This window comes from Pyxicephalus adspersus, chromosome 4, assembly GCF_032062135.1.
Source record: "Pyxicephalus adspersus chromosome 4, UCB_Pads_2.0, whole genome shotgun sequence".
NCBI classification, from domain to species: Eukaryota; Metazoa; Chordata; class Amphibia; order Anura; family Pyxicephalidae; genus Pyxicephalus; species Pyxicephalus adspersus.
In genome coordinates, this window is record NC_092861.1 from 104,197,760 (window position 1) to 104,224,294 (window position 26,535).

Genomic DNA, 26,535 nt, shown 5'->3' on the forward strand with positions numbered 1-26,535 from the left:
GCTCCATCACAAGATCAGAAAAACTTTAGCTAATATACCATGCTATCCTGTCACACATATCTGGCCACTTTCTGTGAACCCTATTTTCTCACGAATGAGGAGATGTAGGGACCTGAAGATGTAGCAGTAAGAACATGTACCCCTTGGCTTTCTGTCACATGAATTTCATTTCTCTGGAAATATCTATTGCGGTTATTAGGGTACGAAGAAGCACCCCCCTTTAACTGACAGGACCCATTGTGTAGTTTCTGCTATTTGGTACAGGAATGGTGAGTGGGGAGCAATATATGACCGGTCAGCACTGTATGATAGCTTTAGTTTTGTATCTTGAAATTCTTGATTTGTCATTTCTTTCATTTGGTGCATGTACGTTACAGTAACTAGAAACATTTCAATTTAATTTTAAATTAAAATGCTTTAAGTTTTAAACATACATCTTTAATGTTTGTTTGCATTGTGGCCCGCAAGTTTTAGCTCTATGTCAACAGTGGCCCCCAGATGGAAAAAGCTGGGCACCAATGATGTAGATAAAAGCTTTGATAAATGTCCTGTGAATTGAGCCATTTGGATAAAATTATTTCCTGTTTAGCAAAGGTTAAAGACTAACTCCAGAGGCATGGCCTAGCGATAATGATGTGAAAGTTTTTACTATGCACCTGTTATACCTACATCTACTTGAGTGAGTTGAATGAATGCCCCAAGAGTAAACAAAAGCAGGAGGGCCATGGATTAAATGACTCAACTTACATTAGTTCTCAACTCTTTATTCAGAAAAACCTCCTTCACAAACGAGGATGGCGAATTCCCAATGGCAGCTCTCAAGACTATGTTGCCATGACAAAAATCCAACTTGTGATGCTATGTTCATTTCAAAAACAATTATATGCAATTAATTGTGTAAAAAAAGGAAAGAGCATCCTCTAGTAGGCAAACTGAGAATAACAACCCTTTCAAAACAATATTATAGGCAGTTAAGTCACTGCCACTGGTTTAATGTAAACCTTAAAGCGTACCTATACTCAGAATTTTCACTTTACATAAACGGGTAGAGAACCCGTTTATGTAGGGCAAAAAAAAATCCTTTAAAAAAAAAAAAAAAAAAAATTAGGATGCAGCATAGGTGGCTCCTGGACAGATGCTGGGACGGGGTGGGACCAGATGCCGGACACCCTCGGATGGATCGGACAGCCCTGCGGAATTAAAGGTAAGTGTGTTTTTGGTTTTTGAGCATAGTTTCTCTTTAAAGCAGACCTAAACTAAATTTTTTTTTTAAAGGGCAATCAATACAGAAGAAATATATAAGAAAGAAATTTCCGGTCTCACGCATGCACGGTGAGATGGGCAATCTTTTCCCTCAAATACGTCAGCCAATCTTGCACGTTTGACATCAGGTGACATAGAAAAAAGAACCTGAAAGAAGAGGAACGAAAATGCTGCGTCCAGCGGTTTCTATGCGTCGAGCTGAAGACGGATAGAGGGACCCAAACGAAGAAACCTCCAGGTTAAATGTAAGTGTGTTTTTTGTTTTATTTTGAGATTAGTTTCGCTTTAACCCTAAAGTTACTTTAGACAGTAAAATGATACTGCTGAGATTATCAGAGATAAGCCTGGACCAATATAACAATAACTAAACGTATGATCTTAATAACTTAACATATGATCGGCTGTAACTCTCCTTCATTTGTAGGGTGGGGGACATCAACTGGAAATTGCTTTTCACCTACCACCACCCATCTTCACTGCAAGAATACTGACCACTTCCCAACACAAACGCTTCAGGAGTGTGGTCCACGTTACATTTGGGAGGGGTTTCTGAAAATCGATACTGAAATTAAAAAAAACAAAAAAACTCACCGTAAATTCCCGGATTTAGATCACACAGCGTGTCAAACTTCGATTGCTTTTTATAATAGAACAAATTCTCCCCCACGATTTCCACATCCGTAAGGCGGAGAACACGGACGAAAAAAATGGAATAAAAAAAAAAATGGTCTTTGTTTAGGTCTGGAACTTGTAGTTTACCGAGTGGATGTCACCCGTGGACATAGATCTTCTCTAGCCATCGTGAACTACATTTCCCATCAGGCCCGTGGAACAAAGGAGGGGCGCTATCTTCCAACCAATTAGTAGTTTGGGAGGCCGTCCCTGGAGCTGACAGTTACAGCACTCAGTGGGTGGTACTAAGCGGTTGTTGATGACGGTATGATTTCGTCTATTTGTACTAGGAGAGTAAGATTTAGGCTACGAGAAGACGTGAAGAGGTTAATCGTCGTTTATCTATAAAGCTTTAAAACCTTGACTTCCAGGCCGGGGTCGGTTACGTCTAATGGGAGAAAACTGATGATAGCGGGTGGAGGATTTGTTTGGAACAGAGCATCGTGACTGGCAGCATCTCTGACAGAGGTCGCCGGAGTTTAATCCAGTGAATTGTAATGTCATTGGCGCTCTTCTGTGCACGAAGATATTTACTCTGGTCTAACAAAGAAAGGAGACAGTGACCATAGGCGTCCTCCCTCGCACAGCGACAAATGTAAGTCCCAGGCTTGGTGTTCTTCTGGCTCCAAACTGTATGTCGGGGCACTGCTAGTGGCGTACCATTAGGCTGGATCCCCGGCAGCTATCCATTGTTATGATGATTCGCTGCAGGCCTGTCTTGTTTAGAAAATGCAGTGCAGGTGAAATCTGTTTGCTTGTTCAGTTTCCCCGGATGCCCTGAAGTGACTCTAGCCTCATCATTTGTTTTCGTTTCTCTCCATCCGAGGCCTGCAGCGCCTTCTGCCAGCTGCTTTAGCTGTCTTTTATAGGTGTAAAAGTCAGGAAAGCTTCTGTCGCTGCAAACCGTGATATTTCTATGGCAGAAACTGCTTTTATTAACAAGGGTTGAGAAATGGCATTTTGACTCGCTGTGCCATTTGTGTTTACTAAATTCAATTTTAAATGTCATAAAACCAAACCTGCTAAAGGTAGATGTAATTGGTGAGAAACGTTTGTCAGCGGTTGCAAGCAATCTTTGCTAGATGCTGTTTGGCATAGTCTACACAGACGTTTTCCCAGCATTTAACCAGAGGCTTTCAAAGCCCATGTGAAATTCTCATACATTCCAATGGGCTAATCTACACCAGGACGTTCCCTTATGGCACGTTTATGAGCGTTATCTATAACGTTGCTTGCAATGTTTAAAAAATTAAAACGTGAAGTTAACCCTGGAAAATGGTTCAAAACACGGGTAAACGATTCAATTGATTTCAATGGGGTGTTTATAAGCACTTTATACGAAAACGCAGAATAGACGTTTTCCAGCGTTTTAAGGGCAAGCTTTAAAACGCTAATAAAAGTGCAAATAAACGTCCGTATAGACCCAGCCTTTGGTAGATCGTGAAGGCATGTAGTTTAATTTGGCAAATTTAATTGTTGAGCCAGGGTGTTTTCTCATCTTGAGCAATGTGCATTGATATTTGTAATTTAGGATACTCTTTAAAGGATTGTACATTTATATTTCCATCCAACCCTTTAGGGGCATCTGGTGTGGTGTTTTAAAAATTTGCGGTGGAAAGCCTAATGTTGTAAAGCAAAATAATTTGAGATTGTTGCAGCGAGAGAAGGGTGGATTACATATGGTTCACGAGACTGCGGAGTGGAGGCATCACAGTTTAACCAGTCTTAGTAAATGCACTGCAAACGTTCTCTTGTTCAACAAAACACTTAAGGCTTAGCTCGTGGAGCAAGGGACACAGAAACGTGCCTGCCTTAAGCTAATGTGTTCATCATTCTTGTTTACCCTTTCTGCAGCATGATTTGTCTCTCAATGGTACACTGACTGTTTAGCCTGGTTTCCATATTTTTTGTTCTCACTCCACGTTATTCATGCACCCAGTAAAAATCGCAGTGGTGGTGTTTTTTTTTTTTTTTTTTCTAGTTCATTTTAACAAAGCATGACAAAAGTAGTACCTGTATTAGATATTTATGCTTTTATATAAGTGTTGTATTTTGTTTTAAGGATCTGAAAATGGTACTTTCTAGAATTGGAACTTTCATTTTATTATACTAGTTTACAGAGCAATTGAACAACCAATACTTATACAAACAATGTAACCGTCATGAAAGATTCATTGTTAAAGTGTGTAAAGCATAAAAGCCTGTTGAGACCTGTGGTAAAATCATTAAAACCTGTAGCGTTACCATCTGTAAAAAAAATTAAAAAAAAAAAAAAAAATGGGTAACATGAGAACAAATTAGTCCTTTCATTGTGCAGGTGGCAGGGGGCAGCAGCCGTGATCCAGACGCTCCTTGTAGCTTTTGTGAGCAGTTGCCACCTCTGCTGCCTTTCAGAAACAAAGGGCAGCCAGGTGCATTGGTAGCCCACATGTGGTTGGAAAGGCAGTCAGTTAGGTGCTTTGGTAGCCCACATGGTTGAAAAGGCAGGCAGATGCATTTGCAGGCCAGAGGTTGGAAAGGGGGAGGGGTGTCACCTTTTATAAAAAGGTCCAATACCCTTTTATGTAAAGTAAAAATGCTAGTGATAGGTCTGAATTAACTAAAGTATTGTGTATCCCGGGCAGTCATTTTTCCAATATTCTTCAAAAGAAACAAGCCAAAAAGGTTATCTGGTTGTCTGATGACACCTGGGTGGCTACTGAAAAGTGCAGGGTGGTGGATCCGGCTAAAAGGCACTGGGGAAGACACTGGATATGCTTTTTTGAAACCATTTTTCTATTGTAGCCCTGAAAAGGGGGATATTGAAGACCCTCCAATTTCCCCCTTTTTCTTCCAGAACAGCCAGCCAGGAGACTGCTTCTATTACATGAATGGAACAGGAAATGCATAAAGAAGATTAAAAGGCCCCCTTCCAATGTTACATGCTCTGTGTTTTTCCTGCTCTGTCAGTCTGTTTTTTTTTTTTCCCCCCCTAAGCGTTCTATAGATTTGTAGGGTTTATAATTGTTCGAAAAAGGGGTAGCTGAACTGGAAATATCTTAAGTAAAGATGCCAGGTATTGGGGTACTAAGAGGACTTCTTGCAGAAATATTGCTAACGGTTTTTTTTCCCAAAACTTCAGAAAACCGCAACTTTTATATTAAATCTATTTATAATATATATTCTATGTATATCTAATCCGGACAACAAACAAAATGTATTCTTATACCTTACCAGTCAGATCCACCTGTCTTTAGACTAAAAAACAATGGGGGATGCAGGGGAGCATCCTAGAAATACCCAGGTAACGATTTGGGTAGCAATCTAGGCTTATGGTAGAATATGAAGGATCAGTTTTCTAATGTACAGCTTGTTTGAACGGTTTGCGTGCGTGCGTGCGTGTGTGCTTTTTATAAAAAAAAAAAACATTGGCAAATCACAATAAACTTGGAGAAAACGTTCTTCTACAATAGGGAACTTTGTTGTTCATGCAAAGAAAATTATTTTTGTTCAAATAAAATAAATTTTGTTTAAATGTGTGATTATACTGCAGTCAAAAAGTGGGCAGGGCAAGACACTGCAAATTGAGTGCTCTGGATTGTTTATGCCATAGGTATACAGTAACCCCAATTATTGTCAGTGTTCTACCTACCCCTAAACTTTCTAATGCCTTAACCACTAACATGTCCCATTTTTTGTATTATGTCAAAACTGTTCATTGCTGTATAATTTGATCCAACTTCCCATTTTTTAAGAGTGTAATCTATTGTAATAGTCTAATGTAGTGTAACAAAATAAGCTTAGTTCAGTAAAAAAAAAAAAGAAAAAACAGTGCCATTTACCGCTCCAAAGTGACTACTGGCAACCGCTAGGCACCTGGGATTGGTATTAGATGTTAACTTTTACAAGCAGCAGTGGTTCCCAGCCTGAGGAACAGGGAAAAAGCAACCTTACTGCTAGTGTGAATACGTCCCAAGTCAAGATATGGCCTATATCATGGGAAAAAAATAATTTTTTTTCATTTGATTTTTCCTGCTCTGGCTCAGCTTCCCTCTTATTTCTGGTGCTCACCGTTCAGTCCAGCCGTGCTATTTTCTTTCTTCCAGGTGCTTCCTCACGTCAGCTGAACTTGCATTGCTCGGAAGTGAAATCGGGTGACGTGTCTTCCTAAAGTGTAAAAAGAAAAGTGCTAATTTAATTGGGGATGTGTGAGATTGAGAACTTTTTTTTGTTACATCATAGGAAAGTCTCTGATGCATTCCTGATGTTGGGCATGCACAGGGGCCACCTGGGATATAGTTACATAGTAGGTTAGGTTGAAAAAGTCCATCTTGTTCAACCACTGGGGAAATAAACATATCCCAGATATAAAACCCTATAAGATAGTTGGTCCACAAAAAGGCAAAAAAAAACCCTGGTACAATTTGCTTCAACAGGGGAAAAAAATCCTTTATGTTCCCTGGATCAACATTCTATGTTATCTTTACATTAAAACCTTAAAATCCAGGTATATTCTGTGCTTCTAGAAGAGCATCCACCTTTTTCCTAAAGTAATCTATAGTAGTTGCTGAAACTACTTCCTGAGGGAGCCTGTTCCACCTTTTCAAACCTTACAGTGAAGAATCCCTTCCTAATCCAGAGATTAAACTTCTTTTCCTCCAGAGTGCCCTCTTGTCCTTTGTAATGATCTCAAAGTGAACCATTTATGTATTTATACAGGATGATCATATCCCCCCTTCAACATCTCTTCCCAAGGGAGAAAAGAATTAGTTCAGCTAATCTCCCCTATTAGCTGAGCTCCGCCATCCATTTTATTAGTTTAGTTGCCCTTCTCTGCACTCTCTCCAATTCCACAATGTCCTTTTTGTGAATTGGTGTCCAAAACTGGACTGCATATTCCAGATGTGGTCTGACCACCTCTTTTAATACAATAAACTACTTTACTAGCTTTGAATATTGCAGTTTGGCATTGCATGCTGTTAATAAGTCTATGATCTACCATAACCCCCAGAACTATTTCCATTTCTGACTCCCCTTAGACAGTATAAAGCATGCATGTTGTTAGCCCCTAAGTGCATAACTTTACATTTATCTATATTAAATGCCATTTGCCATTTTGCTGCCCATTCAAACAGTAGAATATAGGTCTGCTTGTAGAATATAGCCATCCTGTATAGACTTATTTCCATTACATAGTTTGGTGTCATCTGCAAAAACAGAAATGGTACTTTTAATCCCAAACTCTATATCATTTATAAAGATGTTAAACAAGGTCCCAACACTGAACCCTGGGGTACACCACTAATAACCTTGGACCATTCAGAGTATGAATAATTTAATTACAACTCTCTGGATGCGGTCTTTAAGCCAGTTCTCTATCCATTTACAGATTGACTTTTCTAATCCTATTGACCCTAACTGCATTAACTGTCTGTGGGGTACAGTGTCAAATGCTTTAGCAAAGTCCAAGTACACCAGATAACTGCTATTCCACTGTCTACCTGTTTCTTACTTATTTACTCTTTTTTCTTTTTTTATGAGGAAGTATGTGACACAAATATTTCAGGAGGCTTTGGATTTTCCCTGCCCAGCACATGTTAGCAGATAAGGGCAGGACAGCTAGTGTATTTTCTATTAAAATGTATCCATCTAAGTGGGAGTGTGTAATGACATCAGAAGCAATGCTGTGATAGCTGCGTGTGTAAAACTGACTCTCGTATTCTGCAGTCTAACAACTCGCTGTGTTCAAAGCTTCACATCTCCTAAACTGTTGGTCATAATAACTTGAAAGTTTTAGGGTACACATTTCATGTTTCCAGATATTGGGGAGGGGGTCACAAGTTTAAAAATTTGGTAAAATTTACCATTCAATATGAAAACTGGCAACCTATTCAGCTGTGTTAAGAAACAGCGACATCTTGTGGTTGAAATGCAAAACATCAGTAGTCTTATATTTAATTACAACCATTAAACAGTGAATGCTATCGTCTCAATCTCACACAAGTACACTAGATAACTGCTATTCCACTGTCTACCTGTTTCTTACTTACTTCCTCATAAAAAAAAGAGTAAATATGTGACACAAATATTTCAGGAGGCTTTGGATTTTTCCTGCCCAGCACATGTTAGCAGATAAGGGCAGGACAGCTAGTGTATTTTCTAATAAAATGTATCCATCTAAGTGGGAGTGTGTAATGACATCAGAAGCAATGCTGTGATAGCTGCGTGTGTAAAACTGACTCTCATATTCTGCAGTCTTAACAACTTGCTGTGTTCAAAGCTTCACATCTCCTAAACTGTTCGGTCATAATAACTTGAAAGTTTTAGGGTACACATTTCATGTTTCCAGATATTGGGGAGGGGGTCACAAGTTTAAAAATTTGGTAAAATTTACCATTGGGATTGCTGTTTCAAAGCCAAATATGTCTAGGAGTTTAAAGTTAAAAATGCAAATTGGGGACCCCCTGGGGCCACTTACATTGCAAGAAGCATTAGGGTGGTAACCCTAAACTTATCCCTAACTTTCACTAAACTATACCTGGCATACTATGCAACCCTGTCTGCTTCTCTTTTTTTGAACCCTGATTTCTCTGGAACAGGGAGGTGTAGGAAACACAAAATGTAGGTGCAAGTGGGGGACATGTGTATTCCCCCCCCCCCCTAAATTGTATTCACATGGCATCATTATAATACAAAAATTATATATAACCTGCCCTGTTACACATAACTGTTAATTCCTCTATCTTGAACCCTAATTTCGTCTAGAACGAACAGGTGCAGGTAAACAAAAATATATAGGTGCAAGTGTGAGACACCTGTGGCCAACACCCCCTAAACTTTCATTACCCATCAAAATGCACATGACTGTTCTATTCTAGTACTTGAACCCCAATTTTGTTTTGATGGGCAGTTTTTTATGTTCTAAAAATGCCATAGTGATGAAATTTTAGGTAATGTTAGCCACTGATGGTCCCTACTTGTTACCTACATTTTCAGTTTCTTACACCTCCCCATTTCAGAGTAATTGGGGCTCCAATTTCATCACTATGGCATTTTTAGAACATAAAAATCTCTGCCCATCAAAATGAAATTGGGGTTCAAGTACTAGAATAGTACAGTCATGTGCAAACAGTAATGCGTAACAAGGCAGTGTGTTTTGATAGGAATATACGATCGTTCATATATATCGTGCATGAACGTTCGTCGTTCGTTTTCCAACGATAATAATTGGAAGTGTGTATGTAGCTTAAGAGTGCCTAGGCACACTTGCTTTCGAAACCGCACTCCCAATGTTGTATTTTCACTTTTAATTTAACTGTTTAAATTTTAAGTTTTTAAACTTATGATCCCTGTATCTTATTATTCTTGAAAGCTGTGAAGTCCTAAATTTTGGTTCCTAGTAGCTATAAGGGTCCCCTGTGCACGCTGAAAATTAAAAATCAAGTTGTTGTGACCTATATTTTAGAAGACATGAAGGTTTGAGCACAGTGAGTTGGAAGGCTGCAGAATATGCAGTCTTAACACACAGCTATCACGCTGTGCTGCCAATTATGTCCTTACACACTTGCTTGGGCAGGTAAATTTACAGGCAGATTTTTTTTTTAATAGAAGCCACAGCTCCAGCTGGCAGATGGGGGGGCTGGATTGCCTGTGTCTCGATCTCCTTCTATCTGTGCTGTTCGCCCCTGCTCACCTCTCGAATCCTCTGAACGGATTACAGCTGTGAATGAGCAGGGCCTCCATGAGGATTAGAGTTGCTGATAACAGGCCGGCAGAGGAAGCACAGCAGCCAGGTGCTCCGCCCACCAAAATAGGGCTGCAGAGAACTATGTACTAGGATTCTACATTTCAGACTCCACTCCTGCATGCTAGACAGTTGTTGAGGAGGTAGTACTAAAGGGGATAAGGCTGGTTAAAGAATTAAAACTTCAAGATAGACACTTTTTTCAGTAAGTTATTTTGGACTACACCCAGCAGATACTGATTTGTTTATTGAAGGGTATTTACAGCACTTTAAATCTATCAGATATTAAATCCATTAAAATTAAACTAAATAGGCTGTATTTTGAATTGCAGTTGCAGATTTTTATTAAATCACAATAGCCTTAACCAGATGAAAAACTATAAATTTCTACATCCTATAAACAAAGATATGGATGGAAGGAAGGAAATGGATGCACATCTTGTAGGTTTTGTTGTCCATAGGTTAATGTTGCGGTATCAGAATTACCAGGTAGCTTCCCTTCTCGTTGTGATGGAATGGTTCTGTAACGCAATACTATGGTGGGTGTGTCTTTAAATTTATAATTGGCTTATCTTAGTGCTATTTATGTAGACCTTTGGACACTTTTTGGAGTTTTTATTCGCTTTGATAAAAATGTTCTCTTGCTAGACCTTGTAGTTCTCAGAAAAGTCTAGTTTCGGTTAAGGCACAAATTAGGTAGCTTCTATTTAGAATAAATGAATGCAAAAACTGTTTAGTCCAGCAGAACAAAAAAACTAGCTTGCTTCAGCAAATAAGTCCCACAGATAAGATATCACACAGTTCTGCTCCCACAAGTGGCTACACACAGGGGACGCTTGGTATTCACAAGTAGTTAGGGCTTTCTGTGTAGGCCTAATATCCTTATCTAGGTGAATTTGAGAAAGGTGCACTGAAATCACCTCCAAAACTGGCTTTTCATTTCTCACCATGTTAAAGGTCAAAGTATTGGAATCTTAGTGAGCAAAATTACTAAAGTTTTTGCTAAGGAAGCTTAACTTTTCATGCAATTTATTACTTTGATTACCAAGCTAAAGAATCTAAAAACCTGTGTGATTCATACTCTAAAAATCTTTTGTAACTTCAGCGATATACCTAATTTTAAAGAGAGCTTTCCTAGAAGCAAGAGGCTTAAATTGTTAGGGCAGGGGAACTGTGCAATTCCTACTTGCCTATTTCAAGTGCAGGGCATTGCTGGTAGGTTCTTGGAACATTCCATTACTTTCTTTACCAAGATCATGCAGAGCTGGAGGTAATTCCTATCTGGTTAAAGTTCTGTTATTAAATGCTTCCTGGTGACTCAGATCCAGTTAGTAGTTAACTATCTTGATCAGTTGAGTTTGCTTCTGAATCTTGAAAAAGATCTGGTCCCTGTGCAGAGGATTTTTCTGGATATTATGCTGGATTTAGTTGAGTTAGACAAAATGTCTTTCTCCCGCTAGAAAAATGTTTTCAATGTTTAGACACGTGTTTACATGACTCAAGTAGCCCCAAAGACTACATGATGTTGTTGTTGTTGTTATTATTATTAATAATCAACAAGATTTTATATAGGGCCAACATATTATGCAGCGCTGCTGTACATTCAATAGGGGTTGCAAATGACAGAAAAATACAGACAGTGACACAGGAGGAGAGGACCCTGCCCCGAAGAACTTACAAACTAGGATATGTCCTTGTTCTTTTACTATTGTCACAGTTATGTGGGTATGCTTACTACAGTAATCTGCAGATTTTACTTTTGATGTCCTGGAAGAGTGAGATGGAATAAATTCATAGAATGGAGAATCTTGATGACAAAAGAGTGGCTGCCAATTCTTTTAGCAGATTGCTTGTCACTTTAGGGTTTCAGATGTGGACCTGTTTAAAAGCAGGGAAAACACAGTTTCTGCACTTTACTGCACCTTTCAACATTTTTTTTTTTGGTTTGGTATCCTCAAGGATTTGTCCAGGGGCAGTGAATGCCCTCAAATAAAACCTTGTTTGCAGAAGATTTTGGCTCATGAGCTGAACACAATTATCCTAAGGAAGGTAGCATTAGCAAAAGTGTAATTTGGAAAGCAAAAAGTGTCTAAAAGCATATTCCATGATTCAGTATACATCGCTGCCTTCCCGTTGCAGTGACCATGGTGGAAAGAACTATTTAACCTTCGTTTACAGAGGAAGATAGAGACTTATCTTTTATATATATATATATATATATATATATATATATATATATATATATATATATACTCACTAAGTTGTTCTGCAACAGTAATAAATCCTGGGACAATCCAATGTGTGGTTACTGCTCAAATCATAGATCCTTTGGACCAAGGAAATGGGCCATGCCTCAGCTAGATCTGTATACAGCATAGAAGGCGCACAGAATCTACCATCCTCATGGGTCCAAAGTCCATCTTTTGATTTATTATTTTTTTTTAATTTCACAATAGTTTACAACTGTTAGTTTCTTTAGGACTGTTATGTCTACCTGATCAGGTTCCGCAGGAGAGGAAGTGGCCACTATGATCCTTGTAGGTTTGGTAATATTTAATACTGATAGCCATTTAGCCATGTCAATAACTTTTGTCATTTACAATTGATATTTCATAAATGCAGGCATGCAACAGAGCTATTACCTCTGCCACCTGGGCTGATTGATTGATTTACAGGTAGTTTCCCCTAAATTAACACATGGTCTCAAGTAGTAACAGAAAATCCAGAAGTTGCATATCCCTCCCCAATATGAAAACCGTAAGATCAGCATCTTTGATTGGGGAGTCCTTCACCTTTTCTGCTTCCTCACAATTACATTCTATTGTCTCATCACAATCATGACCACCTCCCATTCTAAGCTTTTAGTCCCTGATAACAAAGTAGCTAGATTTAGGGTTGCACACTTTTTTAAGGGTAACCAAGTTTCAATATCGTTTTTACAATTTAATTTCTTACTGGAGCTCAGTTTTTCCTTGTTTGGCATAAATATCATGATTGTTGCTATTAACAAATGACTGTGTAAGCTCTCTGAGTTTTTCTCTAAGGAGCAAAGTGCTTTGATGCTATCCCATGTTTTCTGCATTTTACTCTGAGGGTATTTTCACCCCCCCTCCCTTTGTTCTTTGTCATCATATACCACTTGCTGTCTTACAAGACAGAAGTTCCCCTGTGCAGGGTGAGAGCAGTCCCAGCCGGACCAGGTAAGTGATCGATAAACCCGAACTTTTCTCACTGTATTTTCATACAGTGAGAAAAGTTCGGGCTTATCGAAAATAGTAACTTTTTTTTAGCCCATACCAAGGTCGGGCTCATCGGTCAGGTGGTTAAAGCATAACCTTCATGGGCACTTGGTATGATGCCACATTAAGATGTGACATTGACACTGCATTTGGAACAGAAGAGATTGGTACTTTTCTGTTTCTCTCTTTGCAGAGGAAACAAGAGCATATGTCTCACACTTAGGGAGACATTGCCACTAGGAGGCAACACTGAATTAAGCAACAGGTGAACAGAAACCTGCTCAGTGGAACTAGGGGATTGGCACCAGTGGAGACACATTGGACTAATGCTGAGTGCTGTGTCTGAGCTAGCTAAATAGCCAGGGATGATTAAGAGGCTATTTCCTGATTGGCCAGCGGGATAGGTAAAACTGAAAAAAATTGGGAGAGCAGGCACGTCCAGGGTCAGTACTGCCCACATGCGCTGGAGAGAGGTGCCTGCACTTTAGTGAGGAAGATGTAAGTGTGACAATATGCTCCTGACATAAATCCCTGCACCTTACCAGTGAATTTAGACTCACAGTCAGATGGGATTTCTGCCTATAGGTTAGAGCACTTCATATAAATGAAATTACCTTGCACTTCGAACAGGAAATGTTTCTTGTTTTACTTCCTGCAGGTGCTCCCCAGTATATATTTACCTATCCAGGCATTTTTAACGGTTTCTGAAAGCTTAGGAATACTCTTTAAAGGCTGTACATTTCCCTGTGATTAATTTTAATTAAGAATGGACTTTTTTACTGCTGGACATTTTGTCCCATTAGTGGGTCAAGATGGTTTTCCAGTAAATGTTAGGCTGCTTTAAGGGCCTCATTTCTATCAAGAGATCATTCTCTTGCTTTCCTCATCTTTTAAACCAGTTGCATTTTGGCTTGTGTTTTACTAAAGGTTTCCATTACATCAATTTCTAAAGTTTTTAACCTATCATCTCTTTTAGATGATGTATAGTTTCCCATACTGTCAAACACGGTGGCTTTAGTGGATTCCAACTAAGGTAGGCCCATATCCCTAGCCCAGTGACTGGTTGAACAGGTTCCCCCTTATTCCTCTTGGCTCCAAACAGCCGAGAGCATCTCTGACTTGGCCCGGATTGCTCCGTCAGGTGGCTTTCTTGTCCTACCTTAAATTATCTTCCTTGTATGTGAATCTTTCAAGATTCAGAGCCTAGTATATCACTCCTATCACTGTTAATGATTACAATGACATGAAAACTGCTTATTACACACGCTGATATTTATAAACAACTGCCTGTACAATTATATTAATGCAAAATTACAAATCCCTGTTAGTATTTACAATACCGATAAAGCATTCCTAACAGGACCATTCTGTTCAGGACTGCCAATGGCTTTCTATTCAGAGAATAGGGCCTCTTGACATAGTCCAGAAGCAAGGATTGTCTACACTCTGCAGTCCTGTGTGAAGCCACCTAAACCTTACCGGGGAGTAATGCTATTGATGAAATACAGTTTCTTTATCGAACAGACCACCTCCGGTATCGACCTAGTAATGTTCCTACATACAATATCTATTCCTCGATAGACTAATCAATCCAAAAACCGTAGCAAACAATACCCACAAAAAGGTGCAGCATCTGGACTGCAAGAATGTATTGTCACTTCCACTCCCAGTGAGGCTTTATAACCTAACTGTACATCAGTCTCCTACAACATTTATACAAAGTGTTAGTTTTATAGCAAGAAGTACGGTTTAGGTAAAAACTTACTATCTCAGGTGAGCGAGCAGGTGGAAGAGAGTAAGGTGAAAACACATAAATGGTAAAAAGCTTACCATAAGCATGCTGTGTGTCTGGTTTGCCCCCACTCTTCTCAGCCGTCAGGCATTGTTGCTCATCGAGGAGTTTAGTCTTTCCTCATAACTGTCCACTAAAGAAACTGTTAAAGTTGAATGTTTTCCATCTTGAAGAAACAAGAGACTTCTGGCTATAATGGAGCTTTTTAATGACAGGTGTGAGAACAATGAAATGTGACTATTGTCTTGATTTATTCATAAAATATGGTGGTATTTATACAAAGTAAAGTAGGTGGTACAGAAAAGTAATTAAAGAGTGAACAGTTTATGGCCCGGATATCCTGGGAATCTCTTTACACCTCCAGGTGACTATTCCCTTTGTTCTTAAATAAAACTTTGGACAAAGAAAAGAAACTTAAACATTTTTACAGGATGTTCACCCCCATGCGCACAATGTGGTATGGGATTTATTGATATATTTCTCAGGGATGGTTCTGCTACAAAATGGAGGCTACAAACAAGATGGAGCCTATGATAAAGTAATTTTCCTTCTCAAATGTCAAACTGAATTTGAACATCTGGTAGAACAATGGTCAGTAGGTCAAAAAGTGAAAAAGGATCTACCTATCCTCCAATATTGTGACATGTCATAGTAAGCTCACCCCACTGGCGGTAATACATGAAAATGAAAAGAAAGAAAAGATTTGGGCACATTAGTTTGTTCATAATACAAGTAAACAACTTAACCTCCCTAGCGGTCCAATTCCTTCCAAATTTCCATTCATAAAGCAGTACAATTTTTTTGTGTGGAAATTTATTTTTCATTGTGGGCTGTAAATCTTAGGCATAACTCTGATGTTTATTAATAAACTTTAAATAACATAACACAAAAATCTGGTTAAAAAAAAAAAAAAAAATTAAAAAATATTTAAACGTAACTATAGTAGTGTGTATGTGTATGTGTGTGTGTATATATATATATATATATATATATATATATGAATTTTAAATAATATTCAGAAAATTTCACACGGATTCCAATGTGTTTTTCAGGATATGTCCTAAAGTTTTTTTTTGTTTTTGTTTTTTTTTTTTTTTGTTTTTTTTCCCTACATAGAAAATCAATTTAGGGGAGTTGTTTAAGTTCCCAAGTAGTCCTGTATCTTTAGGAAAGTAGCAGGATGCTGCAGAGCAGAGGAGATGATGTTTGTGTCAGGAGCAAGGGCTGGTAAATAGGGAAATCCTGCCCTTATATGGTAAATTCTGTGGTCAGTTGGTCACAAGCCTAAACCCAGAGATCCACCTTGGACAACGTGGAAAACAAAAGGTGTATATGAAAGTCTTTTGTTGGTTATGATTCTTTCTTATAAAATCATAAAGTCCACATCAGTACTGATAATTGATTGGCAATTCATCAATACTCTCTTAGAATAGGTGTGCTTTGTACAGATTATCAGTTCTTTTTCTTGTGCAACACGTCATTCTCCTGTGGCAGGTGAACTGTAGCTTTCCTGTCACTATAGTCTTGTAGTGCTATGTCTGTGCAATGTTCTGCCATTCAATGTCTGTTATGTCACAAATATAATTTGTGACAATTTATGTAAATATTAATGGGTTGACTTTGAAGTGTACAAAGAGAGATGACACAAAGACTTGAAAGATTATAATATTTAATAATAAGACAGATGGACAAAATAATGCAATAACAATTATTAGGCTGTAACAAAAGATACTTAGCTGCGGAAGAAAACTGAATTCACCCAAGGATTCTGCTGGAAATGAATAACTTGGCAGATGATCAAAAAACATGTTGCATCCAGTTAGTTCTGATCAAGACTAGTTAATTAGGTATAGCACTGTGTTTTTAACTTCCCAGGAACTAAGACAATGGCCAGTGTTTGACCAGTACTGAGCAATGATCATTCTTTAACCAGCATTTTACCTTATAAGGATACCAGTTAAAGGATGTGCTGCATTCCTTTAGGATGACCTCATACATGGTATACATATACCAGTATATAATAAATTGTGCTAACCCAACAATGTCTCATTAGGTTCAGTGAATTCTGTTTTATACTATCCATATATAAATAATAAATGAATGAATTCACCAAAGATAATACAGTAATCCTATCATCAAGTTACAGTGAATTACATATTTCATCCATGCTCACTAGCTCTCCTATATAATTTTAATGTTAGCAAGTTTAATACCTACTATGAATTTATTTTGCTTGATGAATCAGCCTCCCCGCCTCAAAGTCTAGCCATAGCCTCAATTTACCCTAACTGGGAGGTACTTGCAAGTTTTACTTTTGTTTGCTCCATCTGCTCCATGTTTGGTCCATCTTCCCCCATTTGGAACCATAATATGTCTGAATTTTTTTCCAAAGTGCTGCTAGTGGTCCTGGAACCCTGGCCTTTAAAAGAGCACATACATCTATGCTGTTCAGACCATATTGACACATTAGTTTATTGGAGATACTCACTGGTCACTCTAGCCCTATAAATTCACAGGAACAGATGATCAGTATCCTGGTATTTTCCCTTGCAGCTCTGGGTGCATCTGTTCACTGTACCCTTCACTAAGGGATAAAATGCATTTCTCTTTGGCAACCAGCTGGGAATTTGCATCTGCCAGCTTTATCTCCACTGCTAAAACAAGTTCTTCTATTTGGGACAATTTCAACTGCAATGTATCCACAAACTTGCATTTAATATTATAATTTGCATTGCATTGTTCTACTTGATGGTGTAGATCACAAGTTTCTTTTCTTAAATTCTTCATATTAGCCCTTAGTTCACCCATCTCTGTATCAGAGGTAGTTGCAATTTTAAGTAAATCTTCACCAAAATTATCAATTTGCTCTTTAACCCCGCTAGCGGTAATCCCGAGTGTGACTCGGGGTGGCTTTTACTTGCAAAAAGTGGTAATCCAGAGTCACACTCGGGGGAACTTTAAGAGCCCCCCCTTACCTTTGCCCCATGCTCCAGCGGCGATCCGATGGTCCTGCTGTGATGCCTGGGCGCCGGTCCGTCGGGGGCCGTGGCCGGGCAAGAAATTTAAATGCAGATTACTGAGTAATCTGCTTTTAAATACCACCCGGGTCCCGGCCATGCCGCTGCTCGCATCAGCAGTGAGATGCGAAGCACAATGCAGAAGTCCTTCTTTGTGCTTTGCATCTCTCTGGAGATGCAGAGCAGCAGCCATCTGCGATCACATGCATGATGCTCTTTGTGTTACCTAGGTATAGCGCTAGGAGGTGACATCTGAAGTTAGGCTGAATTCACATTGGCAGTAAGTTTGCATTTGCTGTGTTTACCCCTCACATTCCTCTCGCCAGGAACCAATGCTGCTTGAAAAACTGCAAGGCCTGAAAAACCCACCACTTACCGCCTGTTACCAATCCAAGGTGCCCAGCAGTTGCCAAGAAGTAGTCACTCAGGAAGGGCATTTTTTTCTGCCTATGAACTAGGAACTAAGCCTAATTTGTTAAGCCACATTGATCACCTTTTATCACAAAATTACACTACTACAAGGTATTGCGCTATTAAAACATGGAACTCTAGGGAGTTGGATTAAAGTACACAGCACTGGACTGTTGGGGTATAATACAAAAAAAATGGAAAAAATTGTACATTCTAACAAGCCAGGCATTAGAAAGTTGGAACAAAATATAGGGGGTAATTACAATTTAGCCTGCTTCTAAATTTCCCGCCAGGCCATGCCTCCCCAGCATACTGACATTAACGTATCGCATCGATCAAGCCGAGGATGTGATGCAGAAGCCAGCTGAGGTTTGCTAGAGGATGCCGCTGGAGCGTGGGTAGGTAGGAGTTTTTTATGCCACACTCAAGGTTACTGCTTTTGGTACATAAAATTCACCCCGAGCCACACTCGGGAATTCCGTCAGGGGGGTAATTGATATTAAGCAAGCATGACTCCCTGTATAAAAGCAGATGCTTTGCCAGTTTTCTGGTTTGGAGCATTAACGTGTGTGGTAACACAATGTCAAGGAGGAAAGTTATCAATATTGATCTTAGTGAAGTAATTGTTGCTGCCCATCAAAAATCATCTGGCCCTTAGCAGTTCCTAAAATTAGGTCAATAAAACCTCCGATTAACAGTGACACATGACATAATATACTTTGTCCCTATTTAACCACCTAGGCGTTACACTGAGGTCTAGATTTCTGTTCCAAAAGCCTTGATTCACTGATTGCACAGCTCAACAAAAAACATTTTTTTTCACTTGCCAAGGATTTTTTAATTAGTGTATTTCAGGTCTGCTGAATCCAGAAATGACATCAGTTTCATTGAATTGGCTCTAGTTCATGTGATACAGGAATGTTAACAAATGTTAACAGCATATTATTATCAATCTTTAGTTACACCAGTGTGTTGCATTTTATATAATAAATGTAGCATTATTTTCATGAAACTTTCATTTGCCTTCTTTTTTTTTCATACATTTTATTTTTTTACAGAAATATTAGTTCTTCAAGAAAAAGTTGTTTAAATGACCCTAATGTATTTTACTACATTTGTGGTGAATATTCCCAACAAAACAGAGAAGAAACATTACAGAATTTGTGAAAGAAGCATATCTTGCATATTTTGGTTTTAAACTGGCGGACCAAGATTAGTATTGGGCTCCCCATATGGTATGCAAAACTTGTGTAGCGTGTCTACGTCAGTGGAAAAATGGAAAACTGAAAAGATAGAAATTTGGTGTACTTATGGTATGGCAAAAGCCCAAAAATCATCATAATGATTGTTATTTTTGTGCTCTGAATGGAAAAGGTTTCAGTCGTTACAAGAAAAACAAGTGGGAGTATCCTGATTTGGAATCAGCAAGACGACCTGTGCCGCATGCTGCTGATGTTCCTATACCAGTGTTTAGTACACTCCCTGATATTCCTGTATCCGACATGGAGGACATACAAGGTTTGGAGTGTAATCCAGGAGTTAGTCTCAAAATCTCTCAAAGCAATCATCTGAACATTTAGCATCTAGGCTGAAAGAAAAGAACTGTTTGAGACCGGAAGTTAAAATAACGGTTTATAGGACAAGAGAGGTGACACCCCTACCATATTTCAGTGAAGATGGAGACTTTGTGTACTGTTGTAACATCCCTGGACTAATGGCCCATATGGGTTGATTTTAAAAATGGTGAACTTTCTTCTTGGACTGCAAAGTTGATACACAAAGTACCCATGTTTTCATCTGCTTGTAGGATACAAAGCAAAGCAGGATCACTGGAAAAAAGTTACATGCCTTCCAAGGGAAAACATGAAAAAAGGTAGGGAACATCAACGAGCCAATGGTTGACAAAGAAAAAAAAATCATTCTCCCTCCACTACACATAAAGTTGGGATTATAAAGCAATTGTTAGAGTTCTGAACAAGGACTGTAATTGCCTCAAATATATTTGAAGATTCTAACCTGGATTGAGTACTGAAAAAATAGGAATCTTTGATGGAACCCCAAGTTCGGAAACTGATAAATGATTCAAATTTCACAAGTTACATGACTGATACTGAAGCTTCTGCCTGGTACACCTATGTCATGGTTGTCAAGAACTTCTTGGGTAAACAAACCACCAAATTCTGAAGAACTGGTACAAAACTTGCTCCTAAACTTTAAAAATGTGGATGCTACTATGAGCATAAAGGTACACTATCTCTATAGCCATTTGCTGAAATTTCCAGAAAACCTTGGGGAATTCAGTGAGGATCAAGGGGAAAGGTATATAAAAAAGATATAAAGGTGATGGAAGGGCAGATGGGATAGACATATGATGACAGACTACTGCTGAAGTCTTCTTCAACGTGATTGTCCTGATCATCAGCATAAAAGGAAAAGGAAAAAGGTCATACAGAGTTTTTCAGTTACTTCTTTGCGATTAGTTCTGTGAATATAGAATATATTAACATTAAGTATATCAAAAATGTAATTTTGTATACATAGGCATATATATTTTAATTTTGCTTAATTTTCATGTTTCATTAGTTTTCTATGAGGTTATTATTGAGGTCAATATTTCAAAAACTTAAACCAATACCATATTTGAAATTTGTGCATCAAACATGACAAAAAATACTTTAATCTGTTTGGCAAGAAAATGTTTGTTGACCAGTGTCACCACCTCTATAAAAGCATTTTTTTGGAAATTTGCTGGTTGAAAGTCTTCAGATTCGTATTGACAATTCCAAGAAGGAAAGGCTTCAGAAGTAATTTTAGTGAACAATGCTGCCTATTAGTATAGGAAGGACCAAAGGGCCATTTTTAAACAATTGTAAGTGCATCATTTTACAATGAGAAAGATTATTCACAGGTGGAAAACATTTGAAACCGTTCTCAATATTCCCTCAAGGGGATACCCCAGAAAACACCCCAAGATCTGAACACGAATGCTGTAGTTCATGGAAGTCTACATTCAATACAATAGAGAATCTGGACTGACATTTTTAGGCAAACAATCTTTTGATAAAATGGCTTGGTCCAAAGTCAGCAAAGCATATAAGGATAAAGTCTGTCCACATTTACCTCCCTGTTCCTACACCTAGCATGGTCTAGGAAAGGCTTGCAAAATGTTACAGATAGCCTGAAATAATTAAGAAAGCTTTTTTCAGTTGCTTTGAGAATTTTTTTAAGATCAGACTGCAATTTTTACAAAAATAAGAACAAGAAAATAACAAAAAGAGCTACATCTCACATTCTACATTGCCTCAGTTAGCATACTATAAATAGTAAATGGTCCTGTGCTAGCAACCAAGCAGCACACTGCACATGATCAATCACCTCCTAAAAATCAATAAATATTCAGACTTGATATAACCAATCTTCCAAATGTCACCAATCAGTCAATGCAAAATTGTACTCACTAACAATTAGGATCTTTCTTCCTAAATATAATATCAATTGGAGGTGTGCTAGGATTCACTTAAAAGTATTACCATATTGGAACATATTTTTAGCGCCACTGGTCTGAATATTTATCAGCATACCAACTTTCATACACAGTGATTGGAAATTGATAATTTGTGCTGGTTTTGCAGTCACAGGACCTGGGCACCTTTTGATCACTGAATTGAAATTTAAAGGGGTAATTGCTGGGCTGGTAAAACAGCAGGAAGATTTTAAACTTGCTTTGTCATGCACATATATACAATCTGAGTTGTCACAAGATCTCATGTTGATGATTACATCCCTTTATGAAGGACAATTACCAAATAATACATGTAACAAAGTTTTTAGTAGTTTAACTACAGTAATCTCGAGTATAGTTACAAAAATGATTTAAAAGAAAATACAGGGTAATTTGTGGAGTTGGCCACCCTGAAAGTCTGTTGTGCGGCCTGCGAAAGTTTTTTGCTGTCAACCACTCCTTCCCCATTAACCCTGCTCTTTGATAATCCCTCATTTCCCGTACAGAAAGGAAGGTACTTATTTATATATCTGGTGGGCCTGCCTGACTCTGCAAACATACTGCCAGAACATATTCTTGATCTGCTCAGACTTTTATGCCATAACCAACACCATGACCCCAGAGATGGAGGTATTGTCCATAATCTTAGGTCCCCTAACTTCCCATTAAAAAAAAAACTTTGCTCTTTCATTTATTGGCGGCTGCCCGCCAATTTATCCCCCTCTTCTGGAAACGATCACTGCCCCCTCTCTAGCTCCTTGGAATGAGAATGGTGGAGATTAGGGCATTTGATAATGACTGCGTGAACAAATGTACTGCTCGCTGGGCTTGTTGGGAACATTACAGCACTTATGCTGCATTGATAAAACGTATTGTTTCCCCCCTGGACTCTGACCACCTTAAGTGTGACACTCTTTTATGGCTTTGTTACCCACATCTACTTCTGGGGTCACCCTGGCCCCTCCATAGTTACATAGTAGGTTAGGTGGAAAAAGACATAAGTCCATCAAGTTCAACCACTAGAGAAATAAACATATCCCAGATATAAAACCCTATAAGACATAGTTGGTCCAGAGGAAGGCAAAAAAATACCCGGTACAATTTGCTTCAACAGGGTAAAAAAATGTTTTCATGAGCCAATCAGATGTTCCCTGGATCAACAGTCTCTGTTATCTTTACTTTAAAACCTTAATACCCAGTTATGTTCTGTGCTTCTAGAAAAACATACAGCTTTTTCTTAATGCAAGCTATAATAGTAGCTGAAACTACTTCCTAAGGGAGCCGATTCCACATTTTCACAGACTTTACAGTGAAGAATCCCTTCCTTATCCTGAGCTTAAACTTCTTTTTCTCCAAACGCAAACAGTGCCCTGTTGTTCTTTGTAATGATTTTAAAGTGAATAATTGGGAAGAAGTTTTCAATATGGACCATTTATATATTTATACAGGTGATCATATCCCCCTTTAAACAGCTCCTCTCAAGGGAGAATGGATTCAGTTCAGCCAATCTCTCCTCATAGCTGAGCTCCTCCATTCCTTTTATTAGTTTGGTTGCCGTTCTCAGCACTTTCTCTGATTCAATAATGTCCTTTTTGTGAACTGGTGCCCAAAACTGGACTATATTCCAGATGTGGTCTGACCAATGCTTTGTACCGGGGCAGGATTATGTCTCTATCTCTGCAGACTATTCCTACAATACAAGAAAGTACTTTACTAGCTTTAGATATTGCGTGCTGTTATTAAGTCTATGATGTACCATAACCCCTAGATCCTTTTCCATTTCTTACACCCCCAAATGTATGCATGTTGTTAGCCCCCAAGTGCATAACTTTACATTTATCTATATTAAATGTAATTTGCCACTTGGCTGCCCAAACAAACGTTACACCCAGTTCTGCTTGTAGATTATAGACATCCTGTATGGACTTAATTCCATTACATAGTTTGGTGTCATCTGCAAACACAGAAATTGTACTTTTAATCCCAAACTCTATAATATTTATAAAGATGTTAAACAGTAAAGGTCCCAACACTGAACCCTGGGGTACACCATTAATACCCTTAGACTGGTCAAAGTATGAATCATTTTAAACTAACTGGACTGTAGTTACTCGGTAATGACTGCTCCCTTTTTGAAGATAGGAACCACATTGGCCTTACGCTAGTCCATTGTTACCATGTCCGTGACTAAAGCATCTCTAAAAATTAGAAATAAGGGCTTTCAAATAACCAAGCTCAGCTCTCTGAGGACATGTGGATGTAATCCATCAGGTCCTGGTGCTTTGTCAACCTTATTTTTGCCCAATTTTGCTTCTCAATCATATCAATGTTTCCGTAATCATTCCTCCTACTCCCCCCCCATTTCTTATGTTACTATATATGTAACCTTATAAATGTTGAATATTTGAGTTATACTTAAATACTGAAAGATGTTGAAATGTATTTGTTTGGAACAATTTATTGATTGTTCGATCATTTTACAACCTGCCTCCAGGAAAGGCATTGGAAATCTGGTGATAAGGCCACCCTAAGCGACACGTGGGTAAGAAAAGTTTTCGCCACTACTTACAAAAAAAAAAGGGAGTAGCTTTTCTTTTGTGCAAACACACCAACTTGGTGGAGTTGGATGAGGGGAGCCGTTATGTTATGGTGCTCCATATACACACATTTCTTATGTTACTATATATGTAACCTTATAAATGTTGAATATTTGAGTTATACATACATTTCAACATCTTTCAGTATTTATTTGTTTGGAACAATTTATTGATCGATCATTTTACAACCTGCTGTACTACGATTAATATCTCTGTTTTGTATATCTCATTTTGTAATTCTTAATAAACAAAAATTGATCCAAAAATATGGTTAAATAGTTCAACTTTATCTTCTTCAACTTTATCTTCACATTGCCTTGCATAATCAAATGTTGCTAGATTTATGCACATTTCTTGTGTTATTGTTTTTATGTTTTGAAGCATTATTGGCTTTTTTTTTTAATACTACCCTCTGGCCAGGATACAGAGGCAGAGGCTGAGTTCACTAAGCTAAAAAAAAAGAAAAATATTGACTTGTTAAACGGTACCATTGTTGGTTTATAATTTACTGTTGGTTTTGCAGCATTGTACGGTATTATTCTTTTGGCTCAATATTTTAGAGGCATTTTTTTGGGACCATGATCTTCCCAACTGGATGGGGCTCAGCAAGGTATTATAATATTAGGGACTCTCCTATGGGACCTACACAACCCCAAACATCTCAGGTTATTACTATTTCCCATTCTAAGTTGCAATTAATGTTTTGGAACATAGCGAGGCCTAATAGCCCCTCAATGGAGAAAGGTGTTACTCCTAATGCGTAAATCTCCAGATCTGGTTTTCCTCCAGGAAAGGCATTGGAAATCTGGTGATAAGGCCACCCTAAGCGACACGTGGGTAAGAAAAGTTTTCGCCACTACTTACAAAAAAAAAGGGAGTAGCTTTTCTTTTGTGCAAACACACCAACTTGGTGGAGTTGGATGAGGGGAGCCGTTATGTTATGGTGCTCCATATACACAAAGATCTCATTTTGCCACTAGCAGCAGCCCAGGTTGGTTCCCATGGATAGCAGCCAATACAAAGTTCCCCCTGACAAAACTAGTACAATGAGTGCCATGTGTGTCATGTCCTCTCATTTAGCACAAATACAGGCAAGAGAGAGCTGAATCCTGCACACCAACCTATCCCAGCACACCGAGCATTATACGGGTCATGTGATGTCAGGTAAACGTCACCTGCTGCTATGGAATGACATGGTAACCCTTTGTGTACTGGATGCACAGAACAGATGACAATAAGTGGGGATGTCATTTATGCAATGTACAGCAATCACTCTCTACGACAGAACCAATCCATAACTCAACACCAGCAATGAGCACCAACCTGATAAGACTCATAACCTGATGAGAACATAAGAGCCCGCTGGATCAGGCCAATGGGCCATCTAGTTTAGCTCCTGTAACTCACACTGACCCATATGTATAGTAAGGAGATGGCATATACCCATCAGGGCTAGTAACCTGTGATGTACTTTTCCTCGATATGCCATCACCACAGTGCAGACTTACCACCTTCATTTATTTTGGTAACTAAGACATTGTCACTATGACAGTAAATGGTCAACATCTTCCTAGTAAAGTGCAGACAGCAAAACTAATAATAATAAATATTATTTATATCTCACATTCCAGGAATGCAGGGAGTTTTACTAAATGCATGCCAGTTGCATAGCAATGCAGCACATTGCACACATTTTTTTTTAAAGCACTGTGGACAGCAACTCACAGTTACAGGGTTCCTATTGGATTCAACAGACACTTACCTTCTACCGCAAACTTTGTGTTCACCTGGTCCTGACTGGTAATAGCAGACAGGTACTCTTGTCCTTGGGCTGTTTAACTCTGTTCAGTGTCTTCAGCTTTCATATTGTACTTCCCATAACTAGGACAGAGCAAAACAAGGTCTCCCTAGTGTCTGCCTAACCCTCCCTCTTCCCCTCTGTACTTTCACCCTTTCAATTCTGGTTCAAGACACATCAGCTTCAATACACATCAGCTGCCTCTCCTCCCCACAGCCTGGTATGCTGAGGCTAAATGATGACTCTGGAGAAGGGAAATTCCACAGCCAGCAGGGGCTGACAGAGGGACAATAGCACAGCCATGGGAGGTCAGTTGAGGTGGGAAGCATGTGCCCACAAAGAGAGCTCTGAGTGCCCCGCATGTGCCATAGGTTAGCCACCACTTTCCTAGAGGGAATAAATGGGAGGAGAGTTCCCTATATGGATCATTTATATAGGGTGATCTTTTTCCCCCTTAAACGTCTCTCTTAAATGTCTCTGTATTTCCTGACTCTTAGTAATTGAGCGAGTTTATATTCTTA

General features: G+C 38.7%; 2 protein-coding genes across 11 annotated transcripts in view; one reads left to right on the top strand and one right to left on the bottom strand.

The window, feature by feature from the left end:
- Nucleotides 1-6,003, bottom strand: part of GGPS1 (geranylgeranyl diphosphate synthase 1) — a 43,943-nt gene extending 37,940 nt beyond the window's left edge. For 4 of the 8 annotated variants that reach the window (XM_072409213.1, XM_072409210.1, XM_072409216.1 and 1 more), the window contains exon 1: nucleotides 1,855-1,983. The gene's annotated coding sequence lies outside the window, so the exon portion shown is untranslated. Of the gene's footprint in view, nucleotides 1-1,854; nucleotides 1,984-5,985 lie in introns of those variants that run through there. The other 4 variants (XM_072409214.1, XM_072409209.1, XM_072409211.1 and 1 more) reach the window with 4 other exon arrangements.
- The window catches only part of ARID4B (AT-rich interaction domain 4B), a 420,630-nt gene continuing 396,494 nt past the window's right edge, over nucleotides 2,400-26,535 (top strand). For all 3 annotated transcript variants that reach the window (XM_072409207.1, XM_072409204.1, XM_072409206.1), the window contains exon 1: nucleotides 2,400-2,530. In XM_072409207.1, the coding sequence (XP_072265308.1) occupies nucleotides 2,529-2,530 (2 nt within the window). In that variant the 5' untranslated portion in view covers nucleotides 2,400-2,528. The remainder of the gene's footprint in view (nucleotides 2,531-26,535) is intronic.